General features: G+C 41.1%; 1 protein-coding gene across 18 annotated transcripts in view; it reads right to left on the bottom strand.

The window, feature by feature from the left end:
* btbd8 (BTB domain containing 8) overlaps positions 1–15,884 on the bottom strand; it is a 133,588-nt gene extending 117,704 nt beyond the window's left edge. For 2 of the 18 annotated variants that reach the window (XM_069939202.1, XM_069939224.1), the window contains exons 1-4: positions 15,300–15,407; positions 14,910–15,009; positions 10,239–10,326; positions 9,571–9,753 (exon numbers count right to left, since the gene is read on the bottom strand). In XM_069939202.1, coding sequence (XP_069795303.1) covers positions 9,571–9,753; positions 10,239–10,326; positions 14,910–15,009; positions 15,300–15,302 — 374 coding nt within the window. In that variant the 5' untranslated portion in view covers positions 15,303–15,407. The other 16 variants (XM_069939204.1, XM_069939205.1, XM_069939206.1 and 13 more) reach the window with 16 other exon arrangements.
* Positions 15,885–16,208: the final 324 nt, after the last annotated feature.

The raw sequence follows: 16,208 nt of genomic DNA, 5'->3' as shown, positions 1-16,208 counted from the left end.
AGTACTGAAGTGTGTAACTTTAAGAAAGAACTGACCTCCCTGATAGAAGATCCCCAGGGATGTGCTGAACAGTTAGACCAATTTTTGGGACCATATATATATACAATATGGGGGTCTCGACATAGAATCCCCAGCAGGGGAACAATTGGTACTAACAGGTTTTGTTACCAACTCAGCCCCAGACATTAAGAGAAAATTACAAAAGACAGAAAATTGGCATGAGCAGGGAATAACTCAGCTTCTACAGATCACACAAAAAGCATTTGTCCAGACATCTGAGGATAAGCAGAAAGCAAAGGCTAACATTTTGATGCAAGCAGTTAAAGGAATAGTAGATGAGTAACAAAAAAAAAAAGGCAGGGACTGTGTGCCAGCTCCTGAATGTTGGGAGAAGTGCAGGGAGTGGGAGAGTAGAGACCAGAGATAATTTCATAAATCACGACTTCCCACTTCAGTCACTGACCAATATTGATTAAAATTCATGCTAAAAATTAAATGTCATAAATGATCGTTTTTCAATACTGTAGAATTAGCGAATTTAACTACCAGTTAATTCCAATTTATGAAATAAATTGTATTTAAAAGTGATTTTGCACAGGGAGTACCTGAGAGTTGAGTGATGTTATAACATTTGCAGGGAGAAATGTTTGCGCAAATAGGGTGAGTTCTATACATCTTAACTTTAAGTGTATGTGAGATAAAGAAAGGATCTGATGTGTAAAGTGGCTGGATCAGCCAGTTGAAGGGGGAGTGTGCATGTCCCTTTAAGTGCACTGTGGCACTTGAAATTGAGGCTTCAGGCTCTTGTCTTGCAGTTAGAGGTATGGAGCCCTATCAACACATTTAATACATTTCTTCTACACATTCAGCAGTCAAGGTCCGTGAGTTTAAAGATCACCCACCTCTGGAGAATAAAGATACCTCTGGGGATTCCTATGGGGATTCCTATAAGTTTAATCATTCATTTCTCTGGTGCATTTTCCTCTGGAGTGAAATTAATGCCTCAGCACAATTTCTCTGTATTGCCGCTGTTATTTAATTCATGATAACTTTCCCCCATTCATCAGGTTTATATTTAAATCCGGTAGTGAGGAAGTTACATTGTAAATAATCACGGAGGTAAACCCTGCGCAACTGGATTCAGCTTAATGGAGAAATAAACCTGCGAACTGGTCTATGGTGCTGTGTGAGTACTGCAATAGGTGGAATATGATTTAAATTGGTGGCATAGTTCAGAACAATTGGGTGCATAAGAATAATAATATCATTAAGAACTCACAGATCTTGTACCAGATGCTATTCAGTACATCTTGACTTAAGGACTGGAGAAATTGGCATGTTAGAATGAGATTGGCATGGCACCAATATTTCTTGATTCAATAATGACTCCACAAGCTCCAGGATTCATGCAGCAGAACTTTTAAGTGGAATATTATAGAAACTAGCCTGTACTTAAATTATTGTGTGTGCAATCTTCATAAGAACATCTTTTAACTTTTTTTTGGTGCCTGTTTTACAGACTGTTTTAAATAAGGCCAGCTCCTGTGAGCTGTGGCACAAGGCATTTTACTTAAGGCAGAACTAAAGGTTGAATATGTTTCAAGTTCTCTTGCAGGGGCTCTTGTGCTGCAATGTCTGTTATGTACTCACTCTAACAAATTGGAGGGTTGTGCCCCATACAGACAAGCAGCTCCAACTGCATTTTAATAAGGTCTAACATATTCAAAACCCATGCAAATATGGTTTGTGTTTCATTTTACAATTTTTACACTAACACAAAGGAAAGTCAGATTGTTACAAAGTGCCGTAATTTAACATTTTTTTTCGTTTCTTTAATGGTTTATTCAGTTATTGTTGTATTTTACTTGTCTTTTGATTATTCAGTTATTGTTGTATTTTATTGCAGTTTTCAATGAGCTTGACATTTATTGTGGTTTTATTCAGTTCTTATTGTATTTTATTGCAGTTTTCAATGAGCTTTACATTTATTGTGTTTTATTCAGTTCTTATTGTATTTTATTGCAGTTTTCAATGAGCTTTACATTTATTGTGTTTTATTCAGTTCTTATTGTATTTTATTGCAGTTTTCAATGAGCTTTACATTTATTGTGCTTTATTCAGTTCTTATTGCATTTTAATGCTGTTTTTAATGAGCTTTACATGTATTGTTCATTGTTGTTTACTAATTTCTTTGGAATATTGTTCGTTAATGTTTTAAGCCCCCCTGGAATAGGGGCAGCAGAGGTTACAATTGTGCTCCTTTAGAATGTAGACAGGGCATAGATTTAATGTATAGTCATAATGGGATATAAGGGATCCCAATACGGACCAGGGGAATTAAACAGCTTTAGTGGAGTACATCTAATTTGTATCTTAGCCTACACAGGTATTAAAGACAGGAGTTTTGAAGCGATAGCACAAAGGACATGGTGGGACAAAGACAGACAGAATGGTAGTCAGGATTGTACATGTAACAGAGAGAGAGAGAGTTAATACATATGCTAATGTACACAGACAGGCTGCAACTCACAAGTTCAATGATACATATGCTAATGTTAGCAGACAAGCTGCAACACACAGTTAAATCACAAGAAACAATCCCCCCCCAGCTTGGTCTCTTTTCATCACCCCGTGAAGGGGAGCACCAGTTTCCAACAACGTGAGCTGCTTGACACTTTAATATCAGGCTCCAAACAGCCTTCGGAGATCGGTGGCCCTAGGGTTCGGGGCTGAAGAGGACATCAGATACTAGCCACAATTCAACGGAACCGCCTGACTACTCGTTCGCTGCTGAAGGCAGCGTTTCTCAGAGACTGCTACTTGTTCGCTGCTGAAGGCAGCGTCTCTCACAGACTTCGTCAGGACAATGCTTACAAAAGTCGGGTGGTTAAAAGACACTGCTTCAATGTTTCAACGTGAATCTGCCCATGCCCATGTTCAGACGTGGCAACTTCGGACTGATGTGGGATGGACTAGACTCTTTACTGAGAACTGGAGCCTGATACTCACAACCCTAATAAGCAGCTGGACTCGCTACTCTGACCTTCATGGTGCTCCCCTACCTAAAGACTTTACACAGACATTACAATTCGGTTATTGACCAGCTGGGAAAAAAACTACACCTTACACTTGAAAGATCAGTGTTACTGATCTAAAAGAAAAGTGAGGAGGGGGGGGGGGGGGGGAATCAGTCACACTGACACTAGTAACCAAAGATCAGTAACACTGATCATGGTGAAAGATCAGTATTACTGATCTAAAAGAAAAGTGAGGATTGTGAGAGATGGGAAAATTGACCTAAAATTATGAACATGGAAGAAACTAAAGTTCATCAGTAAAATGGCTGTAACCAGTTCAAACAGGATAAGCTTGGGGCTTAGGATGCAGGAAAGCAGAGTCAGCACGATTAACATAAGAATCTTCTAGTCTTTGTGACAAGACCATAGGACTAAGATAAGGAATGGTAAGGTACAATAGAATGTAGGAAGTTGAGGTAGTCTGTATCAGATAAGGGTCTCCTAGCCCTGGACAGAAGTACCAAGTCATACATTTCTAATTAGCTAACCATACACAGATTTATACATATGAAATTAGCCAACCCTAGATAGAATGAGTCAACTCTGCATATCAAGAGACTGTAGCCCCGAGAATCAGGAAGGTGTGAATAAGGACAATGACATGAAGGGACACCGACAGGATACCCCCCCCTGGTTCTCCAAGTATACTGAAATTGCACGTAGGCAGGCAGGATTGCCTAATGCCAAACCTCTCCAGCAGGAGGCAGAAGAATGTAAGGGGGAGGGTATTCCTACACTGAAATCAACTGTATAAAAGTTGGGTGAGCCCCAGTGTGTGTGTGTATTCCCAGGGTAAGGGGAAGCACCCAACTTTGCATTGTTGTAGTAATAAATGTTCTTTGTTCTCAATTTTTGTCTCGAGCAATTTCTTTAAAGGTACTTTAATTCCTAACAAGAACCTTCCTGAGTAGTAACCATTTACCCTTCAAGCACCAAAGCCTGGTGAAGTTCATAAATGTTAAATTCTGTGCACAGTATAAGAATTGCCTGATACCAGTGAACTTGGGAGTGAGAAGTGAGATTGGACTGCGAATCAAAAAACTTTTCTGAACTTACACACATTACATACCCGTGCGCTTAGAATTAGAAGGAGGTTAAGTTAGGTTGTTAATAGTAACAAGTTAAAGTTTGATCCTGTTTTATTGTTTAAAGATCATTAAAAGCAACTTTTATTTAAGTAACCATTTTTCTTGGTGAATTTCTATTGCTGGTGGGTTTTGGGGTCCTCTGGGCTCATAATACTACCTTGTGAAGTCTTTGATAAGACCTTGCTAAAGACCATAAATACCACATCCACCTCTCTACCTCATCAATCCTTTTGATCACTTTTTCAAAAAAAATCAGATTTGTGAGTATCTTCCACACACAAAGCCGTACAGATAATCTTCGATCAGTCCCTGCCCATCTAAATGCTGATTGATTCTGCCCCTCCCATAACTTTCCTACTACTTACAACAGACTTGCAGATCTGTTCATGACCTTTTCAAATAAGGGCAGAACATTAAGCACTCTCCAGTCTTCAGGAACTTCACTCAAAGCTAAATGTGATGCAAATATTTCCACAAAGGCCTCTACAATTTCTTCCCTTACTTCCCACAAGGTCCAAAGATGCACCTGATTAGGCCCTGGGAATTAGTCTTCCTTAACGTGCTCCAAGGTTGCCAACACCGCCTCTTGGTACTTCATCCATGCTCGTTGCTCCAAGAAAAAGGTTCCAGCTAACAACCCTATCTAAACCCCTCAATTTTATACCTCTATTTAGTCACCTCTTGTTCTTTGTCACTAAAGAAATAGCCTAGCTTTGTCAACCTTGTTATTGTTCCACAAATCTTGAAAGCCAGGAGTGTGGGTTACAGCAGAGCCAAATCAAGCTTACATACATTTCCAATCAGGACCTTAGGACAGTGACAAGAAACTGAATTTCTAAATGATTCCCCCCCACCCCCCCTGTCCAAAACACCCAAATCAATGTGCTGTAGTCTCAAAAGAAATTAACAACTTTAAAATCCAAAGATTAAAATTTGGTAAGTTTTTTTGTATTTGGTAAGTTTTTTTTATTTCATTATTTCAAAACAAGTTCAAATCATCTTCCAAGCATAGATTATTACCAGTTAATGTAATTGTTTCACAGTCACCAACCCACTCATGTTCCCCAAAACAACTACCCCAATTCCATCCATGCTCCCAGTTTCACATGTTCACTTCAATCGCTTCCATCTTCTTTCCATTGTCAATAGACAATAGGAGCTGGAGCAGGCCGTTTGGCCCGTCGAGCCAGCACCGCCATTTTACAGATCATGGCTGATCACTACCGTCAGTACCCCTTTCCAGCTTTATCCCCATAACCCTTAACTCCTTTGGTTGTTTTATAAAGTACCACACATTCTTTTAAATGAAAGATACTTTTGGCTAGAGGTGGAGGGTTGACTACTGCTGGATCAGTGTCCAAACAGCTCCCAATTATAGCATCCATAGCAGCTCAGATTTTCCAGTTATTTCCTATCCCTTTAACAATCAAGTCACTTCTTCCAAAACAGCGAAGTTCCACACCTTAACCGTGCTGTCTATTTTGTGCTTTCTTGCCTGAATTCCTCCCAATATGTTCAGTCAGAGGACCATTTTCCAGACAAGCAGTAGCAACAATCACCCTCATGCCCTGCTACTTTTCCCTCAAGGTCTAACTTTATATTGTAGTTTGTGACTGGGTATAAAACAGATTTTTGGTGGTGATTTGAAGTAACAGAAATGGCTGACAAGGGAAATGCAGTCGATGAGTTCTACACAAACTTCCAAAAGGCATTTGATAAAATGTCATCAAGATTGAAACAAATTAATAAAAGCATCTTGAGCAAAATGGATAGAAAATTGACTAAACAGGGAACTGATTGTAGCAGCGAAAGGTTATTTTTGGACTAGTGTACAGTGGGGTTCCTCAAGTGTCTTTACTGGTCCTCAGCTTTTATTGATATATATTAATGATGGGTCATGGGCGTACAGGACAATTTCCAAATTTGAAGAGGACTTGAAACTTGGAGATGAAGTGAACAATGAGAAGGATAGTACGAAATCTTGGTAGGATGAAATGAGCTGAGAGGGAACAGATGAAATTTAATCCAGAGAAATGTGACATTTTACTTTGTGGTAGGAAGATTAAGCAATATAAAAATTAACCATCGTTGGGATGAGAGTAGAAATCAGAGACCCAGAGGAACTGCAAGCTGTCTCAGTAAGAACAATCAGCTCCAGAGAGCAGGAATGAAGCAGGGTCTCTGGTGTTACAGCTCTACTCAATTTGGGCCGATGTATGCACATCTTGTTTAAAGTGGCAGGGACTGTTGAGAAAGTGATTAAAGATTATCATAGAACAATACAGCACAGTACAGGCCCTTCAGCCCTTGATGTTGTGCTGTCCAGTACATACTTTCCCATTTAAAAAAGTACTCATCTCTACCCAATAACCCTCTATTTTCTCTCATCCACATGTCCATTTAAGAGTCTCTTAAATGCTTCCAATGTTTCAGCTTCCATCACCATCCCTGGCAAGGCATTCCAGGCACCCACAACTCTTTAAAAAAAAACTTGCCTCTCAAGTCTCCCCTAAACTTACCTCCCTTAACTTTGTACATATGTCCTCTGGTGTTTACTGATCCTGGCCTAGGAAACAGATGCTGGCTGTCCACAATCCATGCCTCTCATAATCTTGTATGCCTCTATCAACTTTCATCCTTCTGCGCTCCAAAGTGAAAAGTACCAGCTCTACTAACCTTGTCTCGTAAGACTGGTTTCCCAATCCAGGCATCATCCTGGTAAATCTCCTCTGCACCTTCTCCATAGCTTCCACCTCTTTCCTATAATGAAGTGACCAGAACTGAACACAACACGTTAAGTGTGGTCTTACAAAAGATGACATGACCTCTCTACTCCTGAATTCAATCCCCCTAATAATGAATCCTATAATCCTTTAGGCCTTCTTAACTATCCTATCAACCTGTGCAGCTACTTTGAGGGATGTATATATAGATTTGTACCCCAAGGTCCTTCTGTTCAACCACACTCTTAAGTATCTGTCCATTAACCCTGTACTCAGCCTTCTGGTTAGATGGATTGAAATCCATCTGCCACTTTTCTACCCAATTCTGCATCCTGTCTATATCCTCTTTTAACCTTCGACAACCTTCAGCTCCATCCACAAATCTTCCAACCTTTGTATCATCCACAAACTTACTGACCCATCCATCCACCTCTTAATCCAGGTCTCTGCGGCACTCCACTAGTCACTGACCTCCAGGCAGAATACTTTCCTTCCACTTCTACTCTCTGCTTTATTCCAACAAGCCAAGTTTTTAATCCATAAAGCTAATTTTCCACTGATCCTGTGATTCATGACTTTCTGGATGAGTCTCTCATGGGGACTCATGGGTTGTCAAATGCCTTGCTAAAATTCATGCTCTACCATCACCAATTTCTTGTGTTACCTCTTCAAAAAACTCAATTAGACTCATGAGGCATATCCTTCCCTTCACAAAGCCATGTTGACTATCCTTGAATAGACTGGACTTTTCCAAATGCTCATAGATCCTCTCCTTAAGAATCCTCTCCTTTAGTTACACACCACAAAAGATGGGCACAGAAGCACAGGGAACAAAATCAAGTAACACATGATGAATTTTTATAAAACACGAGCTTGGCCACATCTAGTGTTGTATCCAACACTAGGTACCAACAATATTTTAAAAAAAACAATTGAAGCCTTTGAAGATGGCACAGAGAAAAAAAACTCCAAATGATTCCCAGGATGACTTAGATTAATTATGTGGATAGAATAAAATTGATCCACCACAGAAATGAGAATGGGATTAGTTTCTTGCACCAAACCAAACTCGGGGGGGGGGGAAAAGAAAAATCAGGAAATACTGTCAAAGGATCTTCAACACAAAATAGTAACTCAATGTCTCTTTCCAGATGTTGCCTAATCTGCTGAGTGTTTCCAGCATTGTTTTTATTTCATATTTTCAACATTGTAATGTTCTATTTGCTTTCTAGTAATCCTTAAATGAACTTGTGTAGATAAGTAGTGTTAGCATGGACATGGTAGGCCAAAGGGTCTGTTTCTGTGAAGTATAAAGTGATGACCCTTACAACTCTATTTACGAGCTGCCAGACTGCTTAATCTTCACGTGCTTCTATATCTGCCTATACACACATACCTCAAATTAGAGCCAGAGGAGGAATTAGTTCAGAGATAGAGAAGGACAAAAAATAATGTGATCCATCTCTGACACTTACCTTCCTGACCTAGCCATGTCCAACTCCATATCCAATTCCAGAAATTGGCCAATGACAAACATCCATTGAAAACTTAAAAATACCTCAAGATGGCTATAAATATTTTTGAATATATATGGAACACTTCTTTGCATTTTACATGCTCATTTCCTGCACCTATGCTCAGACTTCTCTTTGACAGATCAAGGAGTGTGTTCCATTGGTTCTGTCCATCAACCCCACTAGCTTCTACATTCATCAAATCACTGTTCAGGTATCTATCTGTCAGCTCGAATAAAGTTTCATCACCAGATACTTATTTCCCCTCCCTCGTGCTTACACTCTTCCGAAGGGATAGTTTCTCTTGCAACTCACTGGCCCACTCTTCTGTCCCCTTCTATTATTACTCTATCCAAGAATTTTTCCCCCTGTACCACCATCAAGGGACCAAACTGTCTTTTCAGGTAAGGCATCAATTCACTTGTACTTCTTCCAATCTAGTGGAATGCACAATTGGCATTCTCCACATTGTAGACACCAAATGCAAAGTGGGTGATTGTTTTGCAGATCACCCAACTTTATCTGCACAAGTGACCTTGAGCTTCCAGTTACACTTCTCTGCCTGTTTCAACAATGACAACACAAGTTCACAGATTAACACCTGAATGTTGCAGTCTGCAGGACACAAGATAAAGTTTCCACTGTTAGAAACATTGTTCTTTCTTTCTGTTTATATCAAGATTAGCTATTTTCACTGGTCATTCCTCTCTATCCCTTTTCTTTCATTTGTATATTGCCCCACTAGACCAGCCTACTAAACTTCACAAGGTTACCTATTTCCAATCATTTCAACCTATTGCAGACAAAACTTTTGTTCAACTGCCTTCTCCTATCTTATCTGCTACCTATTCTCAGCTCTGATAAATCATCTTCAGCCTGAAACATTTACTGTTTCTCTTTACACAGATTTCAAATTTTGACATACATCACAGTAATAGGCCCTTCCCGCCCATAATCCCAATTACACCCAATGTACAAACTCCTTACAGACAGCACTGGATTCAACTCCAGGTCACTGGTGCTGTAACAGCGTGGCGTTAACGCTATGCTATCTGATCTGCTGTTACTCCAGCATTTTCTATTTTTATTTAAATTTTAACCAACAAAGCACATTTAATCAAATTAAGCATTCATCCTACTAAGCTGTTTATAGGAAGGCATTACATACCTGAGAAGATCCTTATTTAACTGCGAAGCCAAAGTTTCCTTCAATATTTGTCTTTCACTTCTAACTCTGTCTTGGAAACCTTTGCTGTTTTCCAGATTTGGAACTCTAAGCACAATTCCTCCATTCGACGTTGCCATTTCTAGGGTTCTTGATTGCAGTTTATTCTTATTTATCTCATGGTAACTGTGAGAGATGAGTAAAACTAATATGAAAATATGAAAGATGAAGAAAGCTAGTATGGATATATGTGTAATTAATAAAGCCAGTATGAATAGGATAGGGATAGATAATAGAATGTAGGAAGTAAAGTTAGTCTGAATAAGATAAGGGTCTTCTAGCCTTAGAGAGGGTCAGCAAGTTCTGCATATGTAATTAGTAAGCCTTAGACAGAATTAGCAAATTCTGCATATAAGAGTTAGTAAGCCCTGAGGGTTGGGAAGGTGTGAATAAGGACAATGACATGATGGGACACAGACAGGATACCCCCTGGTCCTCCAAGTTCACAGAAACAGCACGTAGGCAGACAGGATTGCCTAATGCCAAACTTATCCAGGAGGCAGAAGAATGTTGGGGGGGGGGGGGGGGAGGGTACCTCTACACTGAAATGAACTGTATTGGCTGAGACCCAGTATGTGTGTGTATTCCCAGGGTAAGGGGAAGCACCCAACTTTGCATTGTTGTATAATAAATGTTCTTTGTTCTCAATTTTTGTCTGAGCAAATTCTGTGAAGGTACTTCTGTTTCTCACAATACCATCTATTGAAAAAAAATGAAATTAACCAGTTAGGATGAATGCTCTATTGACCTCAACGCGAAACACCAGGATGTATTTGAGAGCTGCAAACATCTATGTAGACAAAGCTAATTTAAAACTCCAGACCCCAGACACAAAACAGGTTTGCATTCAAGGATGGAGTGAATTACCAAAGTCTGCCGACACAGGGATTAGGACAAATAAAACACACAATGCTGGAGAAACTCAGCAGGTCACACAGTGTACTTTATATGTAATCATCCTTTTGGGCTGGAGTGTTGCTTCAATTAGAAAGTGTTTGGGGCCTCGAATGGTGATGAGGAAGGAGGTGTGGATGCAGGTTTGGCATTTCCTGTAGTCACAGGGTTAGGTACTAAGGGGTTAATTATTGGGAAGGGATGAGAGTCACAAAGAGAGTAGTGCCTATAGAAGACAAAGCAAAGAGAAGGGGAAGATGGGTCTGGTAGTGGGGTCATGTTGTAGGTGACGGAAATTGTAGAGGATAATATTTTGGATGTAGAGGTTCCAAGAACTAATTTCTGGAATCCAGCTGACATATGACATCAGAAATCCTGGCAACTTTCCACAGATGTGTGGAGGAAAGTGTACTGACTGGCAGCATCATGGTCTGGTATGGGGACTCCAATACCTCCCTTCTCTTACCCCCTACACTAGCACAAAGCCCTGCAAAATATAGTGGATAGCCTAGGACATCACAGACAAAACCTTCCCTACCATCAAGAACACCTATGGGGAACAATGCCATCAGGGAGCAGCAATCATTAAAGATCACCACACTGTTCTCGCCGATTCCATCAGGAAAGAGATATAGATGCCTCAATTTTCACACCACCAAGTTCCACAATCAGATTTCTCAACAATAAACTCAATCAGGGACTCATTTAAGAGCTCTTTTGCTCTTTACTTTTTTCCTCCTCTGTATTGCAGTTTGTTTCTATTTCTTTATTTGTTTACAGGTGTACAGTTTTTTTTGCACTACCAATAAGTGGTAATTCTGCCACGCCTACAGGAAAAAGAATCTCAGAGTTGTATGTGATGTTATGTATGTACTCTGTGTTGGAATCTAGGGGTTAAAACATTATGAAATAAATGATTAATTAATAAGTGTATATTTACTGCATGGTTCAGGGGAAAAGAGGAATGTGATTAAGTGGCAATCACAGCATGGAGCAAAGTTGGCTGAGCAAAATTCTCTGCTCCCAAATACAGGGAGAGGAAATGCATAAAACGAGATAGGAGGAATGCTCAAACTGAAGGAGGTGGTGAGTAGCACAGGAGACACAGGCCAGAGCAGAACAAAGAATGGCCTGCAAGAAACAAAGGGAATGGAAAACCAGTCTAGGAGGAAGATTAAGGCAGGAGGAGGTGTTAAAGAGAACAGCAGAAATTGGCCAGACAGGGACAGAATGGTGATTAGAAATATCTGGGGATGAATTAATTTCTGATCCAATCAACAGGATAGTCTGGCTTGGAGGATTAAGATGGGAGTGCTACACCCCAGATATCTGCAAAAACAGGAGATGACTTGTGATAACCCTTATGCAAAAAGATCTAGCAAAGGAAGCCAACTTTTGTTCTGTATGATAATGAAATCTAGCAAAGGAAGCCAACTTTTGTTCTGTATGATAATGAAATCTAGCAAAGGAAGCCAACTTTTGTTCTGTATGATAATGAAATCTAGCAAAGGAAGCCAACTTTTGTTCTGTATGATAATGAAATCTAGCAAAGGAAGCCAACTTTTGTTCTGTATGATAAGGTTGATCTATATAAACTGAGCCAACTGGACAATAGGGGTCAGTCTTGGGGAATAGCTCACTGTGCAGGTGACCCATGAACTAACGACTGACCCAGAGCTCTGTTAAGTTTTATTCTTGTGCTGTGTAATAAACTGACTGTTGAACCGAATACCTTCTCCTATCACTTCATTCAAAGAACACGCTGGACTCAGACCACACATAGACTAAATTAAGAGCAAGGTAAAGCCAGAGTCCGACATCTGACAATAAATCTGAAGAATAGGCAGGCAGACGATGAAGAAGTTTATTCATGATTTTTTCATATAGTGGAACACGCAAGGCCCATCCTATTTTCTACGTTTCTCTTTGAGTTAAAGTTCTAACACAATGTGTCCCTCTAACCCTCTGCCTCCCTTCCTCCAGCCTTTTCTTCCTTCTCCTATCAGGGAGCTATCTTCATTAGTCCTTTGCACTCTTACACACCCATCCCCCCCCAAAAAAAATCACTTTTCAGCTTCTTCCTCTTCTACCCACCAGTTACCTATTAGCCTGTGCTCCCTCCGCCCCCCCCCCCATCTTTTTATTTGACCTCTCCTGAAGAAGGGCTCAGGCCTAAAAGGTCGACTGCCTTTTACTTCCTATGGATGCTGCATGGCCTACTTTTGTGTACTGCACAAAAGCCTAGCATCTGTAGTTTTACTGGTAGTTATTTATATCTTTATGTCCTGTATTATTTCTTCATATTATTTTCAAATTGCTAGCAAATTGTCATAAATGGCAATTTAGTGATTTAAAATATATACACACATATTATCAATATAAATTCTAATCAATAGGCACAAAATATTAACTGAAGTGGCTGTATTTATATGCCAGCATTCTGCCCTAACCCTAAACCACATTATATTGCAACAATGCTTTCTAAACATTGCATTTTTCCATCATATCCATTTAATATTAACAAACAAGCAACTTAAAATCAGAGTTGCTTGCATCTGATATTTATTTTAAATGAAGTATCTGTGATATTATTTCTTCTTTCTTTCTTTGGCTTGGCTTCGCGGACGAAGATTTATGGAGGGGGTAAATGTTCACGTCAGCTGCAGGCTCGTTTGTGGCTGACAAGTCCGATGCGGGACAGGCGGACACGGTTGCAAGGGAAAATTATTGTTAAACAACTATCAGGAGATTTAATAAGAGGGTAGACTTTTCATGAACATCCTAATTAAGGAAATGAAGCAACTTGTACCACTGATATTCTGAGGATGCCTCATAGCAATTTCTTGCTAACTATGTTTTTTTGGAGTGCAATTACTATTTTTTTGGTGGAAGCATGGCAGCAAATTTCCACAAAGATCTCACAAAGCAACAATGAGGTACAAATTAACAATTTTTTTTAAAAAAGATAGAATTTGCGAGATTTTACAGGTCTGAAGAATGTCGGAGGTCTCGGCATTGGTTGTTCATATATGAACAACAAAAACTCCTTTCGTTAAGCGAGTTTAAGCAGCACAAGGAGGGAGGTAATTAAAAAGGCGGGACTTAGCCCATTGTTCATGTGCAGTTAAATTTAGACTGCAGGCATTCCGGGAAATTTACTAGATTGTGGAGGAAAAATATCAGAACAAGAATGAGTCCTTATTCCTGATATTATATTGAGAATAATTTGATGGAACGCAGTAGTTGTGTAAAAAAAAAACAAGTGTTGAAGAGACTTGTCAAAGACAGAGATAACTTCTCCATTAATTTTCAAATAACTCCCTAAGATCCTTTGCATTTATCAGAAATCCAAGACAGAGCCTTGGTTTAGTGGAGTCTGACAGCAGTCTTCCTTCAGTACCAGGTTAAATGTACCAGAGCCATGGATCACATCATTACAAAATGCAACAGAGCTTTCCATACATGGCTGTACATTATTGACAATAGTGCAGCAATTTAAAACTATTACATTATGAGACACCACATTTGTAATCAGTGACAACCTCTGTATTATAATGGATAATCAAGAAAGTGAGTAACAGAAAATTCAATATTCTAGGAAATGCGTAAAGGACATTGATGGGAAACAAAATTGAATTATGGGGCATTATTGAGACAACTAACCTGAAAAATGAATCTTGATAGACTTTTATCAACCACAGAACTGCTTTTAATCTGCACAAACTCCCTAGTTTATTATGTGCCAGCTGCAGCTTGGTTTGGAGATTTCTCAAGTCTCAATCCAGAGACAGGCAGACCAGAAGGCGCGCTGGACTGTCTGTCCAAAGTCCCGTGTTTCAATTAAATACAAATCGAAGGCTTTAAATTAATGGACAGGGTGAAAAGGAATTCAAACATTTATAATGCACAAGGTCATACAGCCCAACTCATCTGCACCATTGAGCCCCAAGCCTAATTCCACATGCAACACCAGTCTATAAACCTGCAGGTCACAGATCTTCAGATGAACATTCATGTACTTTTTAAAAACACATGGTTCAGGAGATTCGCCTTCATTTGATGTAATATTTTTCTGCTAATTAAATCCATGTCCCCATGTTTTGGACCCCTCCACTAAGAGGAACAGGTCCAATCTATAAAATTACACAGTTCAATACATCACCCCTCAGCCACAAATAAAATAGCACTTAAGAATCTCAACATATTTACTCTGCACCCTCTCCAGTGCAATTAAATCTTCCCTCGACATGTCATGTGTTGGCCAGTGCACAATATGCAAGCTGCAGGCTACCTGGCATTTTATGTCTTTGAGATTAATCATCCTGTTGTCTCCTGCAACTCAAATGTTACTCCACAATGACATGCATCTCCTGATTTGTCAAACTCACCATCCTTCAAATCACTCTTCTCCATACCCAATTCCAGTGCCATTTGGACATTCCTCACGTTCCACCTTGCCGAGTCAAGCTCTCCCCTCAGCCAGTATTTCTATCAAATGGCAGAGAAAACAGCTTGAGGTTTAAACCATGGCCACTTGAAGGGAACAAAGAGCCTTTGGACCCCCACTGACAAAAGCCCACCAGCCTCAGAAGCATAGCAATACTGTCCTGTACTTCTTGCCCATTCACCGTTGCTCTTTGGATCTACCTTAATGAATACTCCCAAGTCGACTGTCACTCCTCGTCAGAGGCCCTGCTGAAGTTCAGGTCGCCCCTTCCTGAAAAGAGGTGCGTGAATTGACAGGGAGCGAGTGGAAATGAAAGCAGGTGCTCATTTACCATGACCTCCGGTGGAAGTCCCGTGGATCCCAGTAGAGTTGGCAGCGCCCCGTTCACTGGCCCTCTCCCCCCTCCCTCTCCCCCCCACCCCCTCACCCCCCCCTCACCCTCCCCCCTCACCCCCCCCTCACCCTCCCCCCTCACCCCCCCCTCACCCTCCCCCCACCCCCGGGCTCCAGCCGAGCCGAGACAGGCCAGTGTGCCCTGGGGGAAAGACGATGGCTGGATCAGCCCCTCGAGTGTGGCGCCCAACGTGGCCGGGCTGGGGGGGGGGAGGGGGGTGCGTGGGGGGGTGAAGGAGGAGGAGCGGGAGCACAACGTTTATCCCCGCTCCGCTGCCACCGTAGCTCAGTTCACATCAGCCGCCTTAAATCCCACCTCCGGCGACGGACGAACCTCAACCCGCCTGCGTAATCCCGGGCGCCGTGACGTCACAATTCGCGAACCTCAACCCGCCTGCGCAATCCCGGGCGCCGTGACGTCACAATTCGCGAACCTCAACCCGCCTGCGCAATCCCGGGCGCCGTGACGTCTCCATTCGCGCCGCAGGCGTGACGTCACAGCGCAGGCCTCCTGGTGGTCGTCAACCCTGCCGCGTGACGTCACCGAGGTGCAGCATCAATGAGGTTGCTTTGTTGGTTACCCCTCCTTTGACAGACCTATCAGACCAACCAAAAATCAGCAGATGATATTGGAAACCCCAAGGCTGCTTCTCAATATTCCTTTCTCGTCATGTCGTAAAAACAGTGCAACGTGACATGGAATTTGTTCTCGTCTGCCAGAAAGCAGACAGATTGGCCATCGGCAGAAATTGCCTGAACCGCCTTTTACAGTCAGGAAAAAACAGAAGCAAAGGAGAGTCCCCTCAGAGTCACCGAGTGCCTGTGGATTCCCCTCCACACTGAGTCC

Source organism: Narcine bancroftii, chromosome 5 (genome assembly GCF_036971445.1).
Source record: "Narcine bancroftii isolate sNarBan1 chromosome 5, sNarBan1.hap1, whole genome shotgun sequence".
NCBI classification, from domain to species: domain Eukaryota; kingdom Metazoa; phylum Chordata; class Chondrichthyes; order Torpediniformes; family Narcinidae; genus Narcine; species Narcine bancroftii.
This window is presented reverse-complemented; position numbering and strand designations above follow the sequence as displayed.